We start from the raw sequence: 25,783 nt of genomic DNA, 5'->3' as shown, positions 1-25,783 counted from the left end.
GGTGACCACTCGACCATGGTGACCACTCGACCATGGTGACCACTCGACCATGGTGACCACTCGACCATGGTGACCACTCGACCATGGTGACCACTTTTCCTTGTCACGGACGCATTCACGTTCAAAACACCTCGGATAAGGCGACCACTCGCTCAACGCGACCGACGACCACCCACCCGCGGCCGCGTTGCACAGTGCTAGTCATGTAAATGTACGCATTGCATGGTGCACCAGGCATGGTAGATCTACACATCGGTGCAGGACGTGTAGATGTACATGGTGCATGCACGACATTTGACAGGTCTGACTGAGGACCCCAGGCACATGAGTCGTGCTAGAGTAGCATAGGTGTGTGCACTGTGATGCAGCGATCAAAATGATGTATCACATGTGGATATGGTCATGTGGCCCACTGAACCTGAATAAGAAGACAACCTGGCCACGGCGACCACTTTTTCTCGTCCCTTGAGGGGGTCGCCTTAGGCTGCAACCACACTAGGTACAAAATCACGTACAAAACGGCATTACAGTAGAAATCGTCATGCCGACGCGTGCGAAATGCAAAATGCGCTTTGTAGGTTTTCAGCAACTGGCGCACCCCTGTAGAAAGCCACGTTTGTCGTTTTCGCGCTCCATCTCCTGTGTACAACTTTGTTTTTGTACCTGGTCGTCGTACATAGCATCAGCATCAGCATTGTTTTTGAATTTCCCGGTCTTTTCCAGCGCATGGCACACGCTTTGGTACGACAACATCAGGTGCTGGTCGCGTGAAAACGTCATCTATGCAGACCGAAAAGTGTAGTGTGGTTGCGTACCGACTTGTACTGAGATATGCATGAACATTTGTACAGTCGTCCCTCTCTAATCCGGCACCTTTTGCAACGGCATTTTCTGCCGGATAAACAAGGGTGCTGGATTATCAAATCCTGCCCTCCAACCCGGCTCACCTAGTAACGTACATGTTTGTGTCGTACGTCAAAATGTAGGGATTTTCTGTGTCAATCCAAGTACTTTGTCACAAGTTTGTGGAATGCATGTCTCTAACATGCCATGTCTATAACATACACTTGGGAATATCCTATGCACTGGCATAGGATATTGGCACCGGTACGGTATGCGATGCACAACTGCTGGATTAGAAAATCAAATTATGTACAGTTTGAGTGATTTGTTGCAGAAAATCGCTGCCGGAGGCGGAATTCAAGTGCCGGATTAAAGCGTAGAAAATGAACTGAAAAAATCCGTTTTGCCAGAAAGTGTGCTGGTTTGCAAGGGTGCTGGATAAACAAGTGCCGGATTAGAGAGTGTGGTTGCGGCCTTAGACAGGTTTCACTGTAGTACTTCACAGCAACTGCATAGGCCTACAGTCCATTTCAAAACTAGAGACGCGCAGTGTTTTTTAAATATTTCAAATTTGGCTGGAACTTTTTGAGAATAGTTTTCGGAATATTGCTCAGGTCCGCTCCACAATTACTCTCATATAGTTTCTAAACGATTGGATAACAGACGCCCAATTTGGAAAAATGTATGCACAAAGTGATCACAGATTTTATGTGGTATGGATGCTGGCCTAACGGATTTTTGAAATCACGCGTCTATATTTTTGAAATGGACTGTAGGGTAAGTATTGGCCTGATAACCAGAACCCACGATGGCATTTACTCCGGATGAGGTCTGCACGATTTTATGCAGGCACCAAGGAACCTGATAAGCTCGACCTGGTGATAAAGCAGAACCCCTGTGTCAAGGTTTGTTTTGTTTTGGCAGACAGGCAGGCAGAATCCCACCATACACACACACACACACACACACACACACACACACACACACACACACACACACACACACACACACACACACACACACACACACACACACATACACACCACACACAGACACGCACGCACGCACACAGGCACATACCCTCCCTTGCAAAGCCTCTGCCCAGCATCCCAACACAGTACATGGACTCGCAGTCATAGGGCTACAGAGTCCAAGTAACTACTTTTCAGTGTAAGCCTTGAAAATGACTGACAACAGGTATGTGGTATGTACAAAGAAATCGAAACTTCAAACGCAATTTTTCGCCTGAATCCCGACCCGCAGGATGACAAATACAGCACAGGCACCAGCAAAAGCTATATAAAGCAAAACAGCTATGTACAGAACATGGGAGTAGCTCGAGAAAAGGAGAAAAGCCCAAAACAGGCTACTAGTATGTACAGAGCAAGGTGATTGGTGAGCCCATGTATAGGACATTGGTATAAGACATTGGAGATGTGCAAAATCACGTACATTCGTCGCGTCACGATGGTTGAGACGATGATTGGGATGCACAGCGATCTTTGACTTCTGCAAACACGAAAACACAATACACGCACACACAAACACACACACACACACACGCATGCATACATGCACACCGATATAACACAAAGTACAAGCAATGAGCCAGCACAAGAGAGGAAAGAAATCTGAGACATGTGCACCGCAGAAACAATCAGCACATCCTAAATCCCACGGTTAAGAAGGCATTGAAGGTGAACACAACGAGAATATACAGCAATATCTTAAAATTAAAAGTCGTGTAGAACCCGGCTTCGAATACAAGCCTGATAGTCAAGATAGACAGAAGCTCTCCCCTCACACCGGCTTGTCCAGGCAAAAAGCGCAGCTTTTATACATGACATTTTACGGCATGTCAGCTCGTTACTCTGTCGCAATTACCATACCACCAAGAGTATATAACCTCCCAAGAGCGTGCAACTCTGCATAAGGGGTCTCCGACGGTGAAAACTCACATTATGTGTCTCAGATACGTTCTACGTACAAACGAAGGATAGCGTGCGAGCAAACCAAATATTTGTCATGATCATGCTGGGGATTTGCATACGCGCGGTGAGTTTCTGTCAGAGAGTGCATTTTTTATTAATCCGCCGCTCGCTAAAAACGGGCCGGAAACGCACAACTGCGACACCGTCACACTACGCCACGTGATGTGAGTTTTCGCCGCCGGCGTACCCCATAGGAAGGGTATCAGGAGTTGCACACTCTTGGGGGGTTACCGTAATGTCGCGTTTTAAAGCCGGGCGTATTCCTGTGGAAGCCGATGTCAGGACTAGGCTTCTACTCACACCAGGCTATTTCAAACCAGGTATTTCTATGTATGTCAACTCTAAAACCAGGCTTATGTGCCGGCAGTGTATCTGGAAAAATCAGGCTTGTATTCAAAACAGGCTTCTATATGAGACAGGCTTTAATGCAAGACACTACAGTATATACTCTTGATACCACATATCCCTTTAATTTCCGTGCATCACCGATACCCAGGGTGAAACAATCAAACAACGTCAACTCACTCGAGACAATGTCCACAAATGCCTTGGTCGCTGGCGAGTCTGGGAACTCGCTGAGGAAAGACGTGCCGTCGTCGCAACACTTCCCTGCGGGCACAGAGAACGGAAACACAGACGAAGACAACACAGGACACCAAACGGGCACAAGAAGCTTAGCCAATCAAGAGTAGAATACAAAGACTACCCAACGATGGCAACAGTATTCAAGCTGAGTTCAACCTCCCAACGTAGTCTATTCACCCCGGTGGTAACAAGCATGCTCAGCAAAATCAACGGACCAAATACAGTCAATTTTGCAAATAACGACCCTCGATCGTGCATGAAAAAAGTGTCGTTATCAGCGAGTTGTCGATATCCATAAGGTTTGAAAGTATCCAGTGAAATGGTCACTACAGTCCATTTCAAACATATAGACGCGTGATTTCAAAAAACCGTTAGGCCAGCATCTATACCACATAAAATCTGTGATCACGTTGTGCATAAAATTTTCGAAATTGGGTGTTTGTTATCCGATCGCTTAAAAATCTTGATGAGAGCAATTGCGGGAAGGACCTGAGCAATATTCCGGAAAAAATTCTCAAAAAGCTCCAGCCAAATTTGAAATATTTCAAAAATACCATGCGTCTATATTTTTGAAATGGACTGTAGGTCTGAAGATTGTGTACTAGTAGTTCTTCTAGAGAGTTGCTATACCCGAGGTCGTTTTTCACGCGGTTGCTGCTCCCAGATGCCCAAAGCTGCATCGGCCAAACGGGTATTTGACATTCAGACACAGTACATGTACACGCAGGGTCCTTGACTTCCCCCAGATCCCAAAGCTGTGCCGGCTAAACGGGTATTTGACATTCAAACAGTACAGCACATGTCGGGTCCAACTCACCTATTCTCGGATCCAACGGCAACTTGCCAAGGAACGGCACGTCCATATCCTTGGCTAGCTGTTCACCGCCACCGGTCGTGGGTGGAAAGATCTGAGTCTCGGTCTGCAGCAGTGTAAAAGAGAACAACGGTGAGACCGGGTTTTAATGGACAAGTTCAAAAAGAAAATAAAGCAAAAACGAAAAACAGGGTGCGTGGCCACATGTCGGCATGCACGAAGAGACAGACAATCATGGCAGCCAGCAGAGCAACATTGGCCTAAACAGCACGCAGCCTGAAACCGTAATTGCGAGGAAGATGACTGTAAGCAAATCTCCCTGAGCACAGTTGCTAGCCTTTGAATGCCAAAGAGCACAAGACAAAAAGGAAAAAAAAGCTACTTTTAACAGTAAAAGCAGTTGTCGACGTGTGCCATCTGCAGTGTTCCATCCAAGAACTGCAAACATCCATGCCAAGAGGGACATGAAGGCTGACTACCAGTATATATACAGTCCACAGCCATGAATGTGCCATCACTCCGAAACAATTCACAGTTCGCGTGAGACCAGTCAGATTGAGTTTTCCGCAGCCGTAGGAACGCCACCACATGGAGGGTGGCCATCCAAGAGCTGAAACAAGCTTATAGGCAGGGACATACTAGTAGCTCGCACATCCGTGGTGTGGTGACCATGTACCACCGGCAGTCTCATAGTCATTATTTTGCTGATTTCGACTACTGTAAGTCGACACATTTTCGGCCCATTCAAATTTCGGCCTCCCAGGGCTAAAACCCATTTCGGCCGCATCAAATTGCCTCTACTGCTGCCGACTGTATACAGTCGACCTACCCTTATAACGATATTTGCGTCAGACCAAGAAATATTAAGGACGTTTAGGGGCCGTCCAAGGTTACCAATAATATTTTCAAAACGAAATGTTTTCGTTTGTGGGTGGGTGGGTTTGATGGAGTTTCGTTTTGAAAATAATCATTGAATGCTGATGGAGAATGCCCAGTTACTTCTGGATGTCGAAAATTGACATCAATATTTTATTGGAATTCGTTTTACCTGCAGAAAAGGTGGGTGGGTGGGTGGGGGCTGAAAAATACTAAAACTTTTCGTTTTGTAAAAACAATCGGTAACCCCGGACGGCCCCTTAGCAACGCGAAAGTTCGAAAGAAAATTCGAGTCTGGGAATGAGTACAGAAACAAAGGTCGAAACTTCGAAAACTTGGACGCGAAGTTGCAGTGATTTGCGAAAGTAACTTTCTCTTTTCTCGGTACGCATTTCACTACAGGGAGTAGTAATTGTACAGCCCCCTGCTGGAGACTGAGCTGCATATACGGTACGGTACTATAAGATTCAAATAGCTTCGAGAAAAAGTCATTTCGCATTGCTAAACCTCACAAGTTTTCTTTTTCGAAATAGATTTTCGCGAAATATCGCCACCACCAAAAGTTCGAATTTTCGCATTGCCAAACGTCCCTATTGTTATAAGGGTAATATTGTTATAGGGGTTACTGGTTCATTTCATACACATACGTCATAATGCATGAATTCTGTTCATTTTTTACACTCTTCATAGCATAAAAAACTGACGTACATGCACATTATGTGCACAGCAAGGTGCCCACTGGCGCCCCCATTGCACTTCGTCATGTCCCAGCGACTTATCAAGTGAAGCTTGTCCTACCTGGATAGTGGGCTCAACATGTTGCCTGCTAGATATTGTTATAAAATGGAAAATGTCGATTGGTCAGCCCGTTTTATATCGTTATAGGGGTAATATCGTTATAGCAATATTGTTATAGAGGTAAGGCAATGTATACACAAGTCAATGGAGTGATTTGGTTTGGCAGAAAAATATCGTTATAAGGGTAATATCGTTATAGAGGTCATCGTTATAAGGGTAGGTCGACTGTACACAGTCACGCTGAGCCTTGCAAAACAAATTTCCGGCCGCAACAAATTTTCAGCCAAACACGACCAGGCCGAAAATAGCCGAAAATAAATATGCGGAATATTTGTTGACTTACAGTATGTAGTGCCTATGCAGAGGCGTCGCACACGGTACGGTCACTACGGTATTGGCCGTACCACTATTTTCCCCAAGTACCCCGTGATTCAATAAAATGCACTGATTTGGGCTCTAAATTTCCAAAAATTTCGGCTCAGCCATCCCTCCCCCACGAGTAAATTGTACTTGAGATGGCTGACCGTACCACACTAATTTACCGACCCCCCTGCTATGACAGCCATTTTGCTGGTGTGATGACTGGACCACGCTGACGATACACGAGCTATGCGCATGCTAACACGTATTAAACCAGTTCATGAACGCCGCTGCCTGTAATCGTACTCACCGTGCACTTGGGGCACACAAACCCGCTCATGTTCTCCACTACACCCAACACTGGCATGCCGACTTTCTTGCAGAACGTGATCTCCTTGCGCACGTCCAGCAACGCTACTTCCTGAACGGCAAGCACAGCACAGCACAGCACAAGCGGAATGACTAACCGTAGCCAGTGGACCAGTCGTCCTAATACATCAGGGTTTTATTGTGTGACAAGGCAATAGTGGAACATGGAAAAATGGGTGAACTCTTTGTTTCCCCTGGAGACCCCCCCCCCCCCCCCCCCCCCCACACACACACACTGTGACACACACACACACACCGCCCCCTACAATTCGTTCCTGGCTAGAACCCTGTACACGGACAACAAACATACACCGTACACCACGCAAGCAGCAACAGCGCTGCTTGACTAAGGCAATACTAATACAAATACTGTAAAAGAGGTTATTTTCGGTGTAACTTTAATTTCGGTGATTTCGGTAGAAATACCAGGCAACTAAAGTTAAAAAATAATAAAAAATTCACGGTTTGCGTGAGACTCGGCCAAAGGCAAAGTTTTCCGCATCCGCAGGAACGCCACCACCCTCTTGGATCAAGGCGCAGATGCAGCTGCTAAAGTTAGATTACACCTAAATGGCACAAGAGTGGGTAATGTATGTGAGGGTCATGTTTGTCACCTAATTCTAAGTTCCACCTGAAACCCATCAGGTCCCTGACACCGAAATTTTAGTACACCTAAAATTACATGTTTTACAGTATACGGCCAAAGGTACACAAAAGTCAGGTTTGATCCTTTCACTGACTGGAAAGTAAAGGTGGGGTGCTCTCATGAGATGTGGCGCTCTCGCGGTGCTTTTCGGTATATGAACTAATAGGTAGCGGCCAAGACGTTTCCATCCTAAGCTGGACATTTTCATGAACTTACGCCTACCCGTACACTGTGTACAGAGACCCGTGTCTGTAGCGGAAAGCCCATACTGATACCCGCGTCTGTGGGCGAAAGCCCATACTGATACGGTATATTAGGCCTGCCACTTGTTCCGATTCTTCGGAAACGCTCTGATTTTTAGAGGTCGTTCTGAAAAACCGACCGAAAATCTGCTTCACTACCTTGCTTCAAATGTTCACAAAAAAAGATCTAATCTGATGTGTCGGACCCTTGAAATTGCTCTGGTCTCTAAAGGGGCGCTGTCTCCCTTGATACCCCCCCCCCCCCCCCCCCCCCAGCAGGGTAACCTGTTTCTACTCACAGAAAAGTGGTAGCCCTGGTAAGGCCGCGGTCACACATGAAAAGCTTGCACCGCTTTTGCGGAGGCGGAAAGCGGAACTACCGCAGCCGCTTTGGCGGACCACACGATGCAGCGGTCACACATACATGTAGACTATTGTGCTCCTCAACGCTCCGCTTTGGTGGAGAGAATGCAAATGCAGCACGTCCTATGAAATTTTAGATGTTCTTGTCAGAGTTGAAGCGAGCTTCGCTTGTACAAGTAGAGCTATCGTGGATCGCTGACAGGCTGCTGAATGTCTCCTGTCAAGTACACTCGTGGATTTGGGGCGCATTCACTGCGGCCCAGTACAGGTGTATTTGAATATTACTAGTTTGGTTTACATCAATATCAAATTCAAATAGTTGTATAGCAGGATGTCGTTGCCTCCTTCTTGTCCGAGTTGAAGCGACCTTCGCTTGTACAAGTAGAGCTATCGTGGATCGCTGACAGGCTGCTGAATGTCTCCTGTCAAGTACACTCGTGGATTTGGCGCACATTCACTCCGGCCCAGCACGGGTGTATTTGAATATTAGTTTAGTTTACATCAATATCAAATTCAAATAGCTTTATAGCAGGGTGTCGTTGCCTGCTCCATGATCCATCATCGACCCAGCGACTGCGTGGATGCCTGCAGTTGCAGTGATGGTGTGGCAGAGTACTCTACTGCTCCCTGGTTGCAGTCCTAGTGTTGCATACTCTGGTGGATGTATTGCTTGGAGAGAGAAGGAGATCGTCCGCGATCGGGGCTAATGAGTTGGGAGACGGATTCCCTCACCAATTATCCACTCATAACGATGCAGTATTGTTTGCGAGATCTCCAGAACGTACAGTTCATTGGCAAAGAAGAACAATATGAAAACTGAATACCAAACGGCAACCAAACAACACCAGAACTCAGTGCAGAAGTAGCACACCAAACTCCAAAGCCACCACCATGCAGGTTCCGCCAAAGCGGAGGCTCCGCTCGCATTTTTTTGGCGTAGCGAAATCCAAGCTTTCCGCCAAAGCGTAACTTACGCCTCCGCCGTTGCCTCGGCAACGGCGGAAGCGTAAGTCACGCTTTGGCGGAACCGCCAAAAAAAGTGCATGTGTGACCGGGGCCTAACATGCACATTAAGTACCTGTGGGGTTGTGACGACTACAGCACCGTCGACGTCAGTACACTTGAGATACTGTGCTACGGAGATGTGCTCATCACTGGTGCCTGGTGGTGTGTCGATGAACAAGTAGTCCAGTGTGCCCCAGTCAACGTCGCGCAAGAACTGCTTGATTAGACCTGTGTGCGTGTGAGTGAGTGATTGATTGAGAGAGAGAGAGAGAGAGAGAGAGAGAGAGAGAGAGAGAGAGAGAGAGAGAGAGAGAGAGAGAGAGAGAGAGAGAGAGAGAGAGAGAGAGAGAGAGAGAGAGAGAGAGAGAGAGAGAGAGAGAGAGAGAGAGAGAGAGAGAGAGAGAGAGAGAGAGAGAGAGAGAGAGAGAGAGAGAGAGAGAGAGAGAGAGAGAGAGAGAGAGATGAAACCAAGAGTACATAACCAAGAGTGTGCAACTCCTATCTTGAGCTGCGATGGGTTCACCCACGGCGGAATTTTTTATTGCGTCATTCTTTGGCAGAAGCATAATGAAGTGGGCATGCTTTCCCGCGCTTGTTTTGTAGATACGGTGAGAGTTCGTCAGGTTCAAGAACCATCAATCTATCATCCGTTGTTCTGCTTTGACTATCGTAGCTGTAATGTACAAATTATTTATACTTTGATCTCTGGCTACGCATGATGGCATCAGTGAGCCAAACCGCCGCCAAAGGCTGATGTCATAAAAAATTCCGCCGTGGGCTGGGGGATCGTCGAGTTGCACACTCTTGGTTATGTACTCTTGATGGAACCAATAACGACACGTTTGGATACGCAGCTTCACAGATCTGCAGCCAGTATAGTTTCATGGCATGGCAGAGGTGCACCCACAGCTCTGGCCTTCTGTGAAAACAGGCTGCGATGCACAATACACACTTTTCCATACAAAAACTGCCCTCAACAACACCGGCCAACGGAGTATGGAAGTGGTTCACAAGCAGCCAAAGAGAAATTGGTCCCAAAACAGTAGTAGTAACCAAGTCAATCCTCCGGACACCAGCTTTCCAGGCAATGGAAATCGTGAGGTGCTCTTGTCCCTATCAGAGAAGCAGGCACACACGGTCTATCTTCACCACCTCTGGCATTTCTTGGGTGGCTAGAAGCATAATTCACAGTAGAATGTAGGGCTGAAACGAATGCTCAATGAAGCGAACGAATATTCTTTTTCCCGAATACACGTGAAAAACGAAGAATAATCCCAATATTCTAAACCATGCAATATCCATGGATACCTAGTTGTATCCATGGTAACCATAGACTGACCATCAACCGGTGGCTACCCCAATTATAAGAGAGACATTGGAAAAGGACGGTGTTACCATTTGGCTTGCTGCTGATAACACATGGAAGGAGGCAAGCCTACTCATACTTCAAAAAGAAATACTCTGCATCACATAAGCCCATTCGATATCGAAAAGGCGAGTTTCAACTTTCTGTACATTTACGAATATTCTTATTCCACATAAGGGGCCGCTCGTAATTATCGATCTTTTTCACAAAGAGAAAAAGGTTCGTTTACGGGTGGGTGGGTTGAGGAGAGTTTCGTTTTGAAAATCATTGATAGCTGAAACATCAATCCATTCTAGCTGTCAAGTCAATCTATTTTTCGTTGAAGGGGGTGGGGGAGGGTCAGAACTAAACTTTTCGTTCCGTGAAAATTATTATCGATAGCGCCGGATGGCCCCTAAACGAAGAATATACTTTTTCCAGTCTGCACACTTCGAGTATTCCTTTCAGCCCTATAGTAGATATCTCTCACCATTCTTCTTAGGCCCTCTCCAAATAACAGCATCATCCACACTGGACAATAAGAAGCCGACTGACATGACACACAAATTGTCCTGGACGAACTGTGGGAAAAGAACAGGAGAGAAGTGAGAGAGAGAGAGAGAGAGAGAGAGAGAGAGAGAGAGAGAGAGAGAGAGAGAGAGAGAGAGAGAGAGAGAGAGAGAGAAAATCTGGATGGTAAGCTGCAGCAACACACAGAGGAACTACAATTGCAGAACAGATACATTGAAGCGACTTTTCATTACGACTGCCCCCTGCTAATCACATCATAGCTACCTTACAGCAGATAAATATATTGTGACTAAAATCTCTTGATCCTCAGACATGTGTGCCTGCCTCAGCTATACACAGTTCATTGACTTCCGTCGCAGGGGCTGCGAAGGAGCGCAGTGTCCAATACACTAAAGCTTGGCACAAGTTGAGTACTGCTTGCCATCAGAAATCCGTAGTGGCAAAGCCAGCTCACTCTCCGGCAACCTGGTCCTTGGTACTGTTCGAAGTATGCGAGCCACCCGTAGACGAGTACAGCAAACGAAGGGCCGAGAACAAAGTATATACATTGAGGTGCACGCTAAGCTATAACTTACAACAGGCGACCATCCGGAGTTACTGTGGTGTATTTGCTCGCCCTCGACACCCATCACACGCGGTATACTGGGGCCACAGATATCTATATCCATAATGCCCACCTGAAGACGAGGAAGACGCACACAGAGAACACACATCGAATGTTTACGTGCATGCGGTAGAGAAAGGTAAAGACCGTAGTTTTCTAGGAGACAGAAGAGCAATCAGACAAAGGAATAGAACAAGTTTCAGGTTCCATACAAGCAACACCCCGAAGACCCCACAAGTACTTTCATTGCCTCCTCTTCAGGTGAGCATAGTAAACAATGTATACTGTATGAGAGAGAGAGAGAGAGAGAGAGAGAGAGAGAGAGAGAGAGAGAGAGAGAGAGAGAGAGAGAGAGAGAGAGGGAGGGAGGGAGGGAGAGAGAGAGAGAGAGAGAGAGAGTAGCTCGTCTCCTTTTCGTTTAAGAGTGGGAATTGACTGTTCAGAGATGGGGAGTGTTTTCACCACTCCCCATCTCGTGGACCAACTTTTCAATATTGCCGTAGCCTACCTCTGTGTTTTCGTCAGCAGCAAAAGCATGCGCCAGGTGAGCAGTGAACGTACTCTTGCCTACACCACCCTTGCCCGATAGCACCAGCACCTTGTGACGAATACCGTCTAATTTCGCCTTCACCAAGTGAATATCTGTAAACCAGGAGCATGGGAGAGACCACACATACACGCGCTCGGGCGCGCGCACACACACACAAACAACACACACACACACACACACATACCACACACACACACACACACACACACACACACACACACACACACACACACACACACACACACACACACACACACACACACACACACACACACACACACACAAATCCATTATTGCTCGAGTGTAGGAGTGTTAGTTTTAGGCTATGGTTGGTACGGCAACGATACTTTGTGCCCCATGTTAACTTGAATGGCTGGCAGCCGTCAATGGGTAATTATTGGTTACATACTAGTACACAGTCACGCTACAGTGTTTGATTGCAGGTCGGGTACTTCAGTGAAACTTCAGTATACAGTGGTCCCTTTATAATCCAGCACCGTTTGTGCTAAAGAAATTGTGCTGGATTACCAAATCTGATCTACTGTTGCAGTCTGCATGAAGAGGACATTTCGGCTAATGAAAATTGTGCTGATTTATAGAGGGTGCTGGTTTATAAAGTGCCGGATTAAAGAGGGACGCCTGTAACGTACCCGCTGGGGATGTAAAACTTCATAATCAGGACTTTTTATAGCCGAGGTACGCTATATCGAAGGCTACATTACTGGAAAGGGCCTAGGGATGTAAAGAGCCTTCGAAAAACTGCTTTTATTATAATGTCCAATGCGAAGAGAAAAGTACGTTACGTCCAGGCTGCAGGGCACTATGTAACAGTATGTATTACTGTTGTACTGATGTTTCACTGCACGACCACGTCGAGTCGATGCTTTACCTGGATCAGGGCCTTTGGGCTTGGACGATGCACAAATTTCCTGATTCGGGCAGCCTGCACACGCTGTTGACTTGCCAGCATCCTCACTCTCTGTGCCTGGGCAATCTACCAACAAATGACAACAAACAGTATCCAGGATGCAAGGATTGAACAATTCACCGATTTTCTCGAAGGAGGGTCAACGACAATCATCACGCACCATGGGGAGCGTCTTCTGGGACATCTGCCATGTTTCCTTCGTGGATTAGCAGCCAGTAAGTATAGAACAATACGCCATCTACAATACCATGTCGATATGTCATGGATTACTTTTCCCTCTTGTTGTATTTTTATTATTTTTAATTTTATTGATTTGAATTTTTTTATTGCCACCACCATAATATTTTATCAACCATGAATTTTTTGTGCTGTGTTCATCGATCGCGATCATGCATGCATGCACCATGTGTACGGCGCGGCGTGCATGCGCGCGTACGCGTGCTGCGTGCACCCGCACGCGTGCACGCGCGTACGCAGCGCAAGAAAAAGAAAAAGAAAAAAGTACAAGAAAGCGTACAGGTATCAGGGCCTAGGGAGTAGTAAAATAGTACTCCCCGCCTGATTATTATCATGATGACCACTCAAATTATTTTGAACAGCTTCAGTTTTTTACGCACGTGCATACTTCACGCGCCGCATGGAGGTCATTGCGTAGCTGTACGCAGTGGTCCCGATCATGACCATTCACTTTGTACTTGTCGTGTAGGCAAAATCAGGATCCCAACATGATCGCGTTGTACACGGTTTGAGCCGGGTTCACCATTGTTCCCGACCAAAGACGGAGTATCCTGCTCTCGAGGACTTGCCATTTCTGATGCTGAGTTCTGGTGGATGTCATGCTTCGTTTGTTGGATAGTTGCTTTCTCCGATGCTGAGGCACGATGATGTCGAACCTCCTGTTCTGTGTTGTGATGATGTCTCTGATTCAACTTGGAGCTGTCGAGCAGACTCACCAGGTACAATTTTATTGCTGAGATTTTCTCAGAGGGCCTTTGTCAACAATTTTTCACTGAATATGTTCGAGCTCCTGAATGAGCGAAATCATGAGCGTGCATGCGTCCTTGTGTTCTGTATGTGTATGTTCTCTGAAGTCGCAACTACTCGCAGTGACCAAGAGGCCAGTCCTGTATGTATCCACGCTTGATGGCACCCTCTACTGTATTTTTCAAGACACTGGCGAAATTAAATGGAAGCTAGAAGACGGTGAGCTCCACACATCAATAATATATATTATAATTGAGTATCCCAAATCATCAGCTTCGTGCCCACTCCATGATTCATTACACCGCCCCTCCCAGAACTCGTGAGTCCCAAAGTGAGGTGACGCATTTCACTCTCACAGTCATGTACAGAGAAAGTACAGTAGAGTGTTCATGTTAGGCAGGTGCGCATTGTCTCTTGAGCCGATAAGGCAAAGTGTGATCTGGTGTGGCCTTCAGTGCCAGGGGATCTTGCGCCACACAGATCACCAGATTCCAACAGAGTCTGGCATGGCTTTGCGGGGTGCTTCCACCACTGGTCTAAGGTGGCAGTAACGTTACCCCTCTAAAATACCGGTTGCGAGAGATACTAGAAGTCCAGTTTGGTAGGCCATAGTTGAATAAAACTTTGGAAATGTTCTCATAATGCATATGGCGACATGAATATTGTGTGTACCAAAATATGGAGGTCCGGATCTCCACTTAGAAACCTGTGCCCAAAGCACGCCATGCCGCAGGTTCTTACCCAGCTACACTTTTGTCAGCAGCAGACCCTTTGCAGAACTTTTACTGGGGCTGTTCATCTCACAACCCCCACGAAATTTGATTGATTTTAAACAGCCACCTTATCATTATCATCTCTCCGATGCCAACAAACCGGACAGAATTCTACAGAAATGTATGTGGAGTGCGTTCCAACTTAAATCCTGCCAATGTAGTGATGAAAGCTACACCATAGCTCAGTGGTTAGAGCATCGCTGGCCTCAAGCGAAGGTCCCTGGTCAGGGTCCTGGTGGTGACAGACAATTTCTTCTTCTGACTTTGTCTGTGTGCATCTTTCCCTTAAGCCAATGAATGCAGTGTGTGATTTTGCACCTTCGCTTTTGTTTGCATGGATGCAGCTAATGGGGTCGTTCTCGGCACTTGTGCCAGTGGTTGTGAGACGTATCCACTCACCCCCACCGTTAGGCGCTGCATCTGCCGCTAGGGTTTATCGGGTGTTAGCGGCCGTCGTGAGTTCCCTTCGGGAACGGACACGATAATTTACTTTTTACTTTTTACTTTTTTGTTTGTTTGCAGACCCAGTGTTAAATGTGACCAGTGCACGTGACAAGTCACAAGGGTAAGCAAAATCACTACGCCACGATGGGCACGCAACATACTACAGTTGTGCTCGGTGAAATCCCACCCAAGGTGCATACATGGCGCCCTCAACTTGCATTGCCCTTGACACCTTGGAAGCGGCACGGATGCGGCTGGACGTACACATTTACGAGTACAGTGGTGTAATCGGAACTGGTCCAGCAGGGCGCCGGCTTTGTACTTTGGGTCGGATTTCAGTGAGCGCGGCTGTACTATTATGCCGTGTGTACTATTGCAAGTCTGCGGGCGTGGATTGAAGCGTTGCGATATCGGGCAACTCACTACAACACATGTGCTAGGCCCAGACATATCCTGCCGGCAATTCTTTCGGCAAAATATCGGAGAATTGAAAGAGGGGAAATTGCCGGCAAAATCGGACCAAAATATCGAGATGTTGGGTAAAATCGATGCCTGATACCTGCATTTCCTTGTTTCTTACCCGCTCAGCAGGATACACTGCCCAGGACGAGATCATGTCACCGAAATATCGCTGGGATTCACTGTGGACCGACATGATTTTGGAAGAACTCAGTGACACGTGCGTGGAAACCCGTATTAAGAAACCGACCCTGCAATTTTTATGAAACGTTGTACGGGAAGTGGATAAAATATACGTTTTTCCGGAGCAAAATGGAGCAAAATATCGAGTTTCTTGTGCCAGGCTCGGCAAAATATCGAAGATTTCGCAGCAACATTTTGCGGCAAAATATCGAGGCGAGCAGAGCAGAATCTGTCTGGGCCTAACATGACTTGTGCTAGTATTGGGTGTGTGTTGGGATTGTACCCGGGACGTTCCGTGACTAGCACTTCGAACAGATGTTGGCTCCGGCTTTTTGGGAGTCTGTTCATAGCACGGTACTGTGCTATCAGACCAGCTCCGTTCCTTCTAATCAACTACTTCTGGCAGTTAAGACCCATGCTTCTTTTGGGGCCAGATGGTACTTGGCATTAGGCAAGGAGTACATCTGCCTCGTCGAATGTACATCTTTTCAGATCTGTAATTCAGTGCTGAACTTTGCGTAGTTAGTAGTGGTGAAACGAATATCAAAACCCAGTAGCCGAATATTCTTTGGCTTAACGAACGAACGAACGAATATTCTTTCGTTAACACGGATGACATCACACGCCCTCCTCTCAGTCATTTTATTGGACATTGTCACAAAATCCCCAGCTGAAGAACATTTTACACGCTCAAAAAACAGCTCAAGACGTGATCTTTCGTTCAACCGCCATAACTCCATTCCAGGACCTTGGATCGCGTCTGGGTTGCTTCGAGACGACAGCTGAGAGTTTTCTTATGCAGATGGAAGTTTCGATGAAGCGGTTCGGTCAAGTATTCGCGAAGTTACGGAAGTTTGAAGTCGCCCGGCAAACTCTGCATACCCGGTTAGCGAATATTCGCCATGAGAAATATTCGTTCGAATGTGACAAACCGAAGGAACATTCGAATATTCGGTATATTCGTTTCACCACTAGTAGTTAGTTGATCGAAGCACATTCGATGTAGCTAGTCAGTACAATGCAGTTGGCGTTCAGCAACACCTATTCCGATCGTAAGAGCTGTCCTATAGTCTACGCAAATGGAGCTCCAAGTACTGTGTGTGTTCAATACTAGAGAAGTTCCGCGTAACGTAATTACGTTAGTGAAAGACGTAGTCGATCTATGGAAAGTCTTACGTAAACTGCATGCGGATCTGTGTTCCACCATACGGAGTTTTCAAATCACGTAGCTGCCCTTGACAACTCCGAACGCGGCAGTGTACGACCAGGGGAGAGTCATAAATTTGTACCCCAATCCACTTACGGAGCACCTACGTTATCGGAGCCCTATTTACGTACTCTACGTAGACAACTTTCCGTAAGTGGAGTGCAAACTCGCGAATTCACGGGTTTTCCCGCCCACTAACGTAAAGTTGCTCAACTTTACGTAGTGCAGAACCTCTCTATTATCATTTGCTAAATGCAAGAGTACATAACCCCCCAGAGTGTGCAACTCCACTATGGGTGTTGTCCCGACAGAATTTCATGTTGACGTCATTTTGATGATGCAATGCGCACTGTACACGGATTATCAGACGAATCCGGAACCTGTGGTTGACCGAAGCCGATCGATCCTGTACAAATTATTGCAAAGAAAAACGTGTAATGCGTTGACACCCGTATACATGTTGTGAATCACTGCTGCAAGGAGCATTGCGTCATAAATAATGACGTCAACTTGAAATTCTGTCGGGACAACAGGGTATGTAGGAGTTGCACACTCTGGGGGGTTATGTACTCTTGCTAAATGCCATCTTTCCCTGCGTTGTTTAGGTTCTACTTTTTACCGGACCCGACCGATGGCAGCTTGTACAACTTGCGCGGTAACAGCGATACTCTGGAGGTACGTGCTTTGTGTACACCTTGCTCTGTGTGTGTGTGTATGTGTGTGTGTGTGTGTACGTGTGTTGGGGTGGGGGACTGGGGTGGGTGGGTGTATGTGTGTACCACCGTGTATGTGTATACGTGTGTGTATATACAGTTGCGCTCACTGAAATCCGACCCAAAGTGCAAAGCTGGCGCCCTGGACCAGTTCCGATTACATCATTGTATGTGTACATGTGTACACCCAGCCGCATTCGTGCCACTTCCAGGGCGTCAAGGGCCGTGCTAGTTGAGGGCGCCTGCTTTCCACTTTGGGTCGGATTTCAGTGAGCGCAACTGTATGTGTGTGTGCGTGTGTGTGTATGTTGGGGGGGGGTTCTCACAAATGCTGCGCACACACGCATACTTATCTTGACCAGAGGCAGGAAAAATGGCTTCTAACTCTGAACCGTGATTTCTGCTGTCCTCTTCTGTAGAAAATGCCATTCAGCATACCCGAGTTAGTTCAGGCTTCGCCATGCCAAAGCCAAGACAGTACATTGTATATTGGTAAGTAATACAGTTGTGGCAAGTGAAATCCAACACTTGGCATAAGGGACTGCACCACGCAGTCTGCAGCCCTTGCAGCCCTGCATACGTACAGTACATGTGTTACATACAACTTTATCTGTCTGATGACAAAACTCGTACTCATCACACAGTCAAAGTTCAAAAGGTGCTGGCAAAAATGAATGGGGATTGGATACCAATACTCCTTATGTGTACCATATTTGTGAACTGTGTGTATCTACGTTTTGACCTTTCGATCTGTTTGGGATGCATACGGCTCTATAGTACAAATTTGGTGCAGTGCATTACATCAATAGAGAGGTTCTGCAAAACGAAAATGTGTACGAACTTTCGCTCTACGTCACAAAGTGAGAAACTTCGCACGAACTTTCGCAACTTTGGACGCGAAACTTGCAGGGAACGCGAAATGAACTTTCGTAGGAAGTTTCGTGAGATCGGATCATGGCGTACGTGCACTTGGCGCATGCAACCTACGAAAATGTGCAGAACACAAAGTTCGTGCGAAAATTCGTACACATTTTCGCAAGGCCTGTCGCGAAACTTCGTTCGAATTTTCGTTGTGCAGAACCTCTCTATTGATATCCATTTGTGGCGCTGTCCCCTATGGCAAGTGTCGGATTTCACTTGCCACAACTGTAGTTCAGTGAATCATTCATGTCTTCTCTTTTATGATCCACTCCACTCCACACTCTGTACACAGTGTAGAGATTATACGAGTGATGTCATAGCCCAATAGTGGTGAGCCAGCAGACTCGCTTTTGGGCGCTGTATGTAGCGTGAGTGGGCGGATTCGCGTATGGATGCTAAGGCGAGACCAAAATAAAATCGAGATTCCCGGGCATGACCCATGTGAAATTGGTGCGGGTGGGCGAATTTTTTTTTTTTTTTTTCCAATGTATGTATGCATGCCATGCTGAACTTTTTTTACAGTATTTTCCGGTAAATTTTATTCTTTTTTTTTACAGAAAACAGGTACGCGGTTTACCCGTTCGATTATTTTTCTGTATTTCGGCCAACAATTGCCCTGATCTGTACATCGGGGAGTCGTACAAGCCCGGGTTTGTGTGACTCCATGTCACAGATCTACTCACATGATCAGTACTGTACATGTATGAACTGCTCAAAAAAAAAAATGGCTTTGGCTCGATTTTGGTGCGGGAGGGCCCGGGAATCTCTATTTTTTTTGGTCTCGCCTAAGTATGTAGCGTGAGTGGGCGGATTCGCTCATGTGCGCTATATATTCAGCGTCAGTTCGGCGCATCTCCGCCGGAAGCAGTTGGTGATCGGTCCGGCCATACCGTAGCCTTTCACTCTTTGTGTATGGTATAGCGGGTGTACATAACCTCTCCGTTTATGGCGCTGCATCTGCCACCCTGGAAGTGTAATCAGGCATGGTGGTGGCCTGGCACGAGCAAAAAACTTCTCTAAGCTGATTGTGTTTCTCAACACAATCGTAAGTCGGTGGTAACACAGATGTGCAAACTTTACTTTATTTTCATAAGCTCCTCCCGGACCTCAGCTGTAAACATGCGTTGGTGACCAGCAAGTTGGTCCGGTGATGGCTGGACTAGCCGGACCGGTTCCGGCGCGCCTGCGGTTATCCCGTACCTACTGGTCTGTCATCCTCATGGCTGTACTGCTCCCTCGCGCGCGCGCGCGCGCGTGTTCATGTCATAACTAATAAGGCGCAAGCTAAAACTTACCAGTTTGCGTGTGGCGTGTGCAATGCATGCTTGTTATGTGTTTTGTGATCCTTATGGCGGTACTGCTCTCTTGCAATGCACACGCGTGTGCATGTCCTTATAAGGCGCTAGCAACAGATGCGCTCACTGAAATCCGACCAAAAGTGCAAAACTAACGCCCTTACCTGGACCAGTTCCGATTTCATCTCTGTATCGGTACATATGTAGAGGATATAACCCGAGTCAGAGGGTTATACCGGCTGAATATAAATCCCGACTGCGGTAGCAGGAGGGATTTATATGAGGGTACGGTATAACCCGACTACGAGGGTCATATCCTACTTATGCCAGGTACCCCTACGCATTTCCAGAACAACGAACCTATTTGGAGATCTCCTACAGCATGCAGTACATGAACATCTTCTGATGGTTATCAGTTGTCAATTGAAAGAATGGTCGAGCAAGATCAGAAGGAGATTCCTCCGTGGATGTTTGGCATAAGATTTCCTTTCAGTTCCAGTGCATATTGTAGCATCTTCATAATCAGTCTTGTCTTGAGTCGTGAGCGGTGCGGAAGTCGACTGAATTGCTGCGGTGCTGGAGTTTGTCGTTGAATCAAACTACCGTCACTAGTTAGATTACAGCTTGGACTCTTTGGGAGTAAGTGTTACTATAATTATGGTACAGTGCTGATTTTCACATGCGGCATCTTATAATCAGTTTTGCTTGCAAGTAGATGCATTTGCATACACTGTTTTGTATCACATTTCAATCCAATCTATTGTAACCTTTTCCAATCGGGTTGAAGTACATGTACACTGGTATTATAAACTTATTTACGAAGGAGACAGTCTGTTGATGATCTTCAACTCTTCGAAGTACAATGTACATTGCTGACCCATTCGGGATGCTTCGTGGTTATTCGACGTTCTTTATCCTCAGATTCAGTATAACAGAATACTCTGTAGACGAATTCCAGGTCATTCTTCTTTTCCATTGTGTACTGTTCCTCGTCAGTGTGCCGTTCTGTGTGGAGTGTACACGTGCATGTGGTGTCCGTTGTGTCTGTTTATGTATGGTCCGTGCGCTGGAGTACTGCCGCCGTACAAGTTCACTGCCTTTCAGGTAGTGAACATGTACGGTGGCAGTGCCCTAGCGTACGTACCGTGCACCGGGATTTATATTCTATATAAATCCCGCGCGGGATTTATACTGGCCAATATAACCATGGCTAGACGAGTGCTGATTGGCTGAAAACAGACCCTCCGTACCGTACCATAGTATAAGTACTATTATGTACGTCCAGCCGCATTCGTACCACTTCCAGGGCGTGAAGGGCCGTGCAAGTAGAGGGCGCCAAATATGCACTTTAGGTCGGATTTCACCAAGCATAACTGTACAACTTTCCAGTGTGCGTCTGGGTCCTTGTCATGTGTTTTGCGCGCGCATGTTTATGTGTGTGTATCTGTGTGTGCATCTGTTTGTGTGTTCAGGACGTAAGTCGGATGTGTGGAATGCCATTGATCTCGAGTCTGGACAGCACTATCAAACACTGACCGCCAGCGGGCGAGATGCTAAATGCCCGATGACCTCTGAACAGTCCCTTGTCTATCTCGGACGCAGCGGTACGTCCAGTTGTGCTCCATTAGTTCTATGTAGTGTGTCACGAATAATCGATTATTCGAATTTCCTCGATCTCTTGGACCTCAACGAATAATCGATCCGATAAAATCTAGGTCCAAGGTTCGAAACTTCGAATATTCGCAGGCGGGCGAAGTCCGTGCCCTGCATATCGCGCACGCGCGCTCTAGATCTCTCGACTTGAATGCATAAACTTTGTACTGTATTGCAGACAACGACTGGACTATGTGCGGTAGACCTTGGTAGACTCTACTCTGACTCGAATCTGAGCGCTTGTGTGCTGTGTGTTTGCCACATGTACACTTTTCGTGGCATCGTGGAGTAATCGTTCGTTCCCTTGAGTGGTATTTGCTAGATTATTCGTTTCGTAAAATTCATGGTTCGTTACATCACTAGTTCTATGTTATCAACTTACGCAGTTGTCTGGATTTGAGTTCAGACTGTAACACTATTACTATGTAATACGGACACTACCTTTCTCCATGTTCTGCCACATCTTGACTTGGTTGCATATCTTTTCATGTCTGCTTACCACGATGTCTGTCTCTCACGTATCAAGTACACCCTTACGCCCATACACACGAATACACACACACACACTTGCGCGTGCCGCTGCCTTCTTGCCCAGGTGTTGCATTTCTGTGGCTGCACTGCTATTCGATTTGTGTACAGAGCCGTAACAGCCATTCCAAAGCCATTTTGAACGGGTTGTTTCTTACATGATAGTAATGTTCCTTTGTTGGTGATACTGGCAGCTGTTCTTCAAAGTTGTCCATCCTGCATGTTGAACTTTTTACCTGCGTGGCTGATGTGTTCCTTCCTCTTTGCTGTATTCTATGTGTGGGCATGCCTGCAGAATACAAGATATCAGTATATGATAGCCAGACCAGGGAGCAAAAGTAAGTTATTTGTCGATAGATATATTAACACTAACAGTTAGTTTAGTGCGATGTATATTCGCTTTTAGGCTTTGTACGCTATTTGTGCATTGGCTATTGATTTGCTGCTCTAAGGACTTGGTTGGTGTACCCAGCACGACTCATTTTGCCAGAGTTTAGTCACTGTTCATTGAGTGAGCATGTATGTCTGTGCACGTGCATCCATCGTATCTGCACTTCCTGATGCTCCGTGGAAGTGCTAGATGGTTGGAGATGCTACAGTGACGTCACGATATGTCTCGTCTTCGGCTCTCACTGCTGCCCGATCAGTGTGGAGTCCTCCTCAAGAGACCGACATTTCTATTCAAGAACTCTGTTCTGCTGTACATTCTTTGTTGTGGGTCAGGAAATTATCACATTGTAGTAACTGCTGTAGTATGGCGGCTGTGTAGAATCGCTTGTTGGTACGCTGTAGTGTGTCCCACCATGCTCTGGGACTGGTGCACCTCGTGTCCAGCGAAGTTTTGATGTTTCCAGGGTCTGCGCTTTGCTCATTGAGACAGTTAGAGTTGTTTGTGCTCGCGCTCTCTCTCTCTCTCTCTCTCTCTCTCTCTCTCTCTCTCTCTCTCTCTCTCTCTCTCTCTCTCTCTCTCTCGTTGTCTTTTGCAAATGTTGTTGTGTAGATGGAATGCTACGTATATGGACTATTCAACAGGACGTCCTGTTCCTGAGCAGCCAGGTGAGTTGCAGCCGTGTGGAACCTCCTTTGTCTCACCTTCACTTTGTTGTGCCACCTTTGTTTGCTTGAAACCCTCGATTTACAAAACTCTCAATGCCGCTGGTGAAGAAGGTGCATTGCTGACTGGAGTCGTGTGTATTGTGTATTTTTAATGGGTGCGTTACATCTACTGACCAAGGATGGACAAGCATAGAGGTTCCAATGGGCAAAGGGATAGTCTAGTAGTCTCCCGGCTCTCCATTTCTGTGTGATCGTTTACCCTGGGTGTCTTTCACGCTGACAATAACTCTCACGCCGCTCCTGCGTCTGTCTTGTTTCCCTGTGTGTAGAGTTTGTTCCGCTTGTTGCCAGCTCAGACGGCTCATTTGCTGTTGTGGACCTTGCTGCTGGTGAGTTTCTTTCACATGTGCCTCTCTCTCTCTCTCTCTCTCTCTCTCTCTCTCTCTCTCTCTCTCTCTCTCTCTCTCTCTCTCTCTCTCTCTCTCTCTCTCTCTCTGTTCCCTTCAGTAGACCAACTCATATGTAGTCAAAAAGGGGGCACAGTAGTAGCCAGAGTGTTTTCCCCAACCAGACGCACACCGCTGTGTTCTTCCAAAACTCCTGTATAAGCAGAAGTATTCGTCCGGAGTTTAATTTTGTCTTTTTTCAGCCAAAGATTTTCCATTACAACGTCTATTCTGTCCAGCATTTCAATATGTTTTATGGGTCTGCAGTGTGGCCGAATTTGTCTGACCATGGACCATAAAACATATTCAAAGCTAACAAAATCGGCGTTACTCCGGCATTTCCTTTTGTCTGGAAACTTTTTCGGGTGAAAAGGATTCCAGACCAATGTTTCTGCTTGTTCAGTATTTGGTATGCGGTGTATTCCCGAAACTGCTGTAGCTATGCCAAGTTTCTGTTTGTCATGCGCTACCGTGTTTCCCTGAATCGAAGTCACACCTTTCTGCATTAAACTTCAAGGACGCAATAGGGAGCATGACTTACATTGGCATTCAAGTTATTCAGAAGATGCATTGCTTGATCAGGAATGCGCTCTTCTATGTCTTTCTGTAGGCCGCACGCTCTGGAGTAAGGAGCTTTCCTCGCCCGTCATGTCTGTATACGTGTGGTCATCACAAGAGGGCTTGCGGCCCATGCCACATCGCCGAGTATCCAAGGAAATGTTCATAGCGGCCGTCGAGTCCAAGAGCAATCACTTTGAGGAGTCTGCCCTGACGCGCCCCGACTTGTCGTACGTTACTTTCTGCTTTTGATCTCTGATGTTTTTTGGTGGTGGTGTTTATGATGTTTGTGATGTCTATGGTGGTGGGGGTGGTGGTGGTGGTGATGTTTATGCTGTTCATGATGCCCTGCTACCAGTAGCCTGTTGATGCTAATTCTGCTGCTGTTGCAGGTGTGAGTGCAAGTGGCATCTATGGCCATCCGCACGATGTTGTCTGAGGAAATCTGAGTGGGTACTGAAAACCTGTTTATATAAACCGATTCATGATGTCGTCGTTGTTGTTGTTGTTGTCATTGTCGTCCTTGTCGTCTTCATCCTTGTTGTCTTCTTCAGGCAAGTGCTGTTTGTAGGAAGTCAGAATGGCAGCATGTACGCCTATATAGCCTGGGCGCAGGAGCAGCAACTCAGGCAGGTATGTGTCGAGTGTCCGTGCCTGCTCCAAGACTGTTGATAACCGTTTGATGCAACTACTCTCGTACTGATGTGATTGGCTGCATTGTGAAAAAGTATGTGTAGTTCAAGTTGTTTGTGTGAACAGAATCTCTTGTAGTCCTCCTGTCGTAACTATCGTTAGTGCATGACCGCGTAATACCGTGTCCACCCCGTGCCTGGAATGATATTGTATTTAGTTCCTCTTTCCTTTTTCCATTCCCTCAACCAGTGAATATTTAGTTCCTGTCAATTATCCTCGGCCTCAATTGACATGTGTGTGTGTGTGTGTGTGTGTGTGTGTGTGTGTGTGTGTGTGTGTGTGTGTGTGTGTGTGCATGCGTATGCGTATGTGCATATTCACACTTTATGCGGCTGCCGTTTTCGCACCTCCTTTTTCTCTCCAGCCATCCTTGCCTCTCATTCCAGCACTGTCGGCGAGCGATTCCGCCGACGTGAAGGGTCACCTGATGAGCACGGGCAGTGGCGGTGGCAGCAGCGGCAGCACTAGCGGTGCTAGTCCAGCCGCCGGCGGTACAGGCAGCAGCAAAGCCAACTCACTGGACATGCACCGGTACGTGCCACTGCCGCGCGTCTCCCCGCTGCACTCGCTACGCCAGAAGCTGGACAAGACCATGACGTTCAACCTGCCTGCCATCGACCATGGCTGGCCGAGCAAACACCCCTCACAGCAGCAGCAGCACAATGCCTTCCAGCCCCAGCCGCCGTCACCACCGCCGCCGCAATCGAATACACCGCCAACGCCAGACTACCGCACCGGTGGGCCAGCCATGGCTGCTGCGGAACACACTGAGGACTCGTGGACGCTTCTACTGAAGACGTTTGTTACGATTGTCATTGCCACTGGGGTTCTCGCTCTGTCGGTGATCATGAAGGGACTCCGAGATTTAAAGTCAGTGCTGCAATTGCAGAACGCCCAGCAGCAGCTGCAACAGCAGTACTCACCCCAGACACCACCCAAAATGTCGCCTGTACGCGGTCCAATCCATGCTAATGGCAGCTACAGCAATGTCGGTAATCACGAGCTGAGCGACTCACAGGG

The 25,783-nt window shown here is 47.0% G+C and overlaps 2 protein-coding genes across 2 annotated transcripts in view; one reads left to right on the top strand and one right to left on the bottom strand.

Annotated features, from left to right (window-relative positions):
- Positions 1-1,985: 1,985 nt before the first annotated feature.
- On the bottom strand, positions 1,986-13,137 carry LOC135811905 (cytosolic Fe-S cluster assembly factor NUBP1 homolog). Its single transcript, XM_065325149.1, has 10 exons — positions 13,011-13,137; positions 12,812-12,916; positions 11,881-12,014; positions 11,344-11,445; positions 10,728-10,818; positions 8,966-9,120; positions 6,578-6,688; positions 4,237-4,339; positions 3,360-3,443; positions 1,986-2,352 (listed from the first exon to the last, which is right to left on the bottom strand). Exons 1-10 carry the CDS (start codon positions 13,111-13,113, stop codon positions 2,306-2,308), a joined length of 1,035 nt encoding a protein of 344 aa, XP_065181221.1. The 5' UTR covers positions 13,114-13,137; the 3' UTR covers positions 1,986-2,305.
- Positions 13,138-13,595: 458 nt separating this feature from the next.
- Positions 13,596-25,783, top strand: part of LOC135811904 (serine/threonine-protein kinase/endoribonuclease IRE1-like) — a 22,905-nt gene continuing 10,717 nt past the window's right edge. Inside the window, exons 1-12 of the mRNA XM_065325148.1 lie at positions 13,596-13,806; positions 13,942-14,053; positions 15,130-15,172; positions 17,506-17,575; positions 18,033-18,105; positions 21,302-21,433; positions 22,306-22,348; positions 23,011-23,066; positions 23,396-23,455; positions 24,123-24,300; positions 24,625-24,703; positions 25,128-25,783. The exon at positions 25,128-25,783 is cut by the window's right edge and continues 86 nt beyond it. Of these exons, the coding sequence (XP_065181220.1) occupies positions 13,732-13,806; positions 13,942-14,053; positions 15,130-15,172; positions 17,506-17,575; positions 18,033-18,105; positions 21,302-21,433; positions 22,306-22,348; positions 23,011-23,066; positions 23,396-23,455; positions 24,123-24,300; positions 24,625-24,703; positions 25,128-25,783 (1,577 nt within the window). The 5' untranslated portion in view covers positions 13,596-13,731. The remainder of the gene's footprint in view (positions 13,807-13,941; positions 14,054-15,129; positions 15,173-17,505; positions 17,576-18,032; positions 18,106-21,301; positions 21,434-22,305; positions 22,349-23,010; positions 23,067-23,395; positions 23,456-24,122; positions 24,301-24,624; positions 24,704-25,127) is intronic.

The sequence above is a fragment of the Sycon ciliatum genome, chromosome 3, assembly GCF_964019385.1.
Source record: "Sycon ciliatum chromosome 3, ocSycCili1.1, whole genome shotgun sequence".
Lineage (NCBI taxonomy): Eukaryota > Metazoa > Porifera > Calcarea > Leucosolenida > Sycettidae > Sycon > Sycon ciliatum.
The sequence above is the reverse complement of the archived record's forward strand: the minus strand, read 5'-3'. Positions and strand labels throughout refer to the sequence as shown.

What these genes read in the sequence shown, in the direction of transcription:
- LOC135811905 (XM_065325149.1), bottom strand. Translation starts at nt 13,113, where the DNA reads ATGACATATCGACATGGTATTGTAGATGGCGTATTGTTCTATACTTAC. An exon ending in CCCAGAAGACGCTCCCCATG is followed by an intron (nt 12,917 to 13,010) that starts GTGCGTGATGAT and finishes ATTTGTTGGTAG; the next exon opens with ATTGCCCAGGCACAGAGAGT. An exon ending in GAGAGGGCCTAAGAAGAATG is followed by an intron (nt 9,121 to 10,727) that starts GTGAGAGATATC and finishes ACACGCACACAG; the next exon opens with GTCTAATCAAGCAGTTCTTG.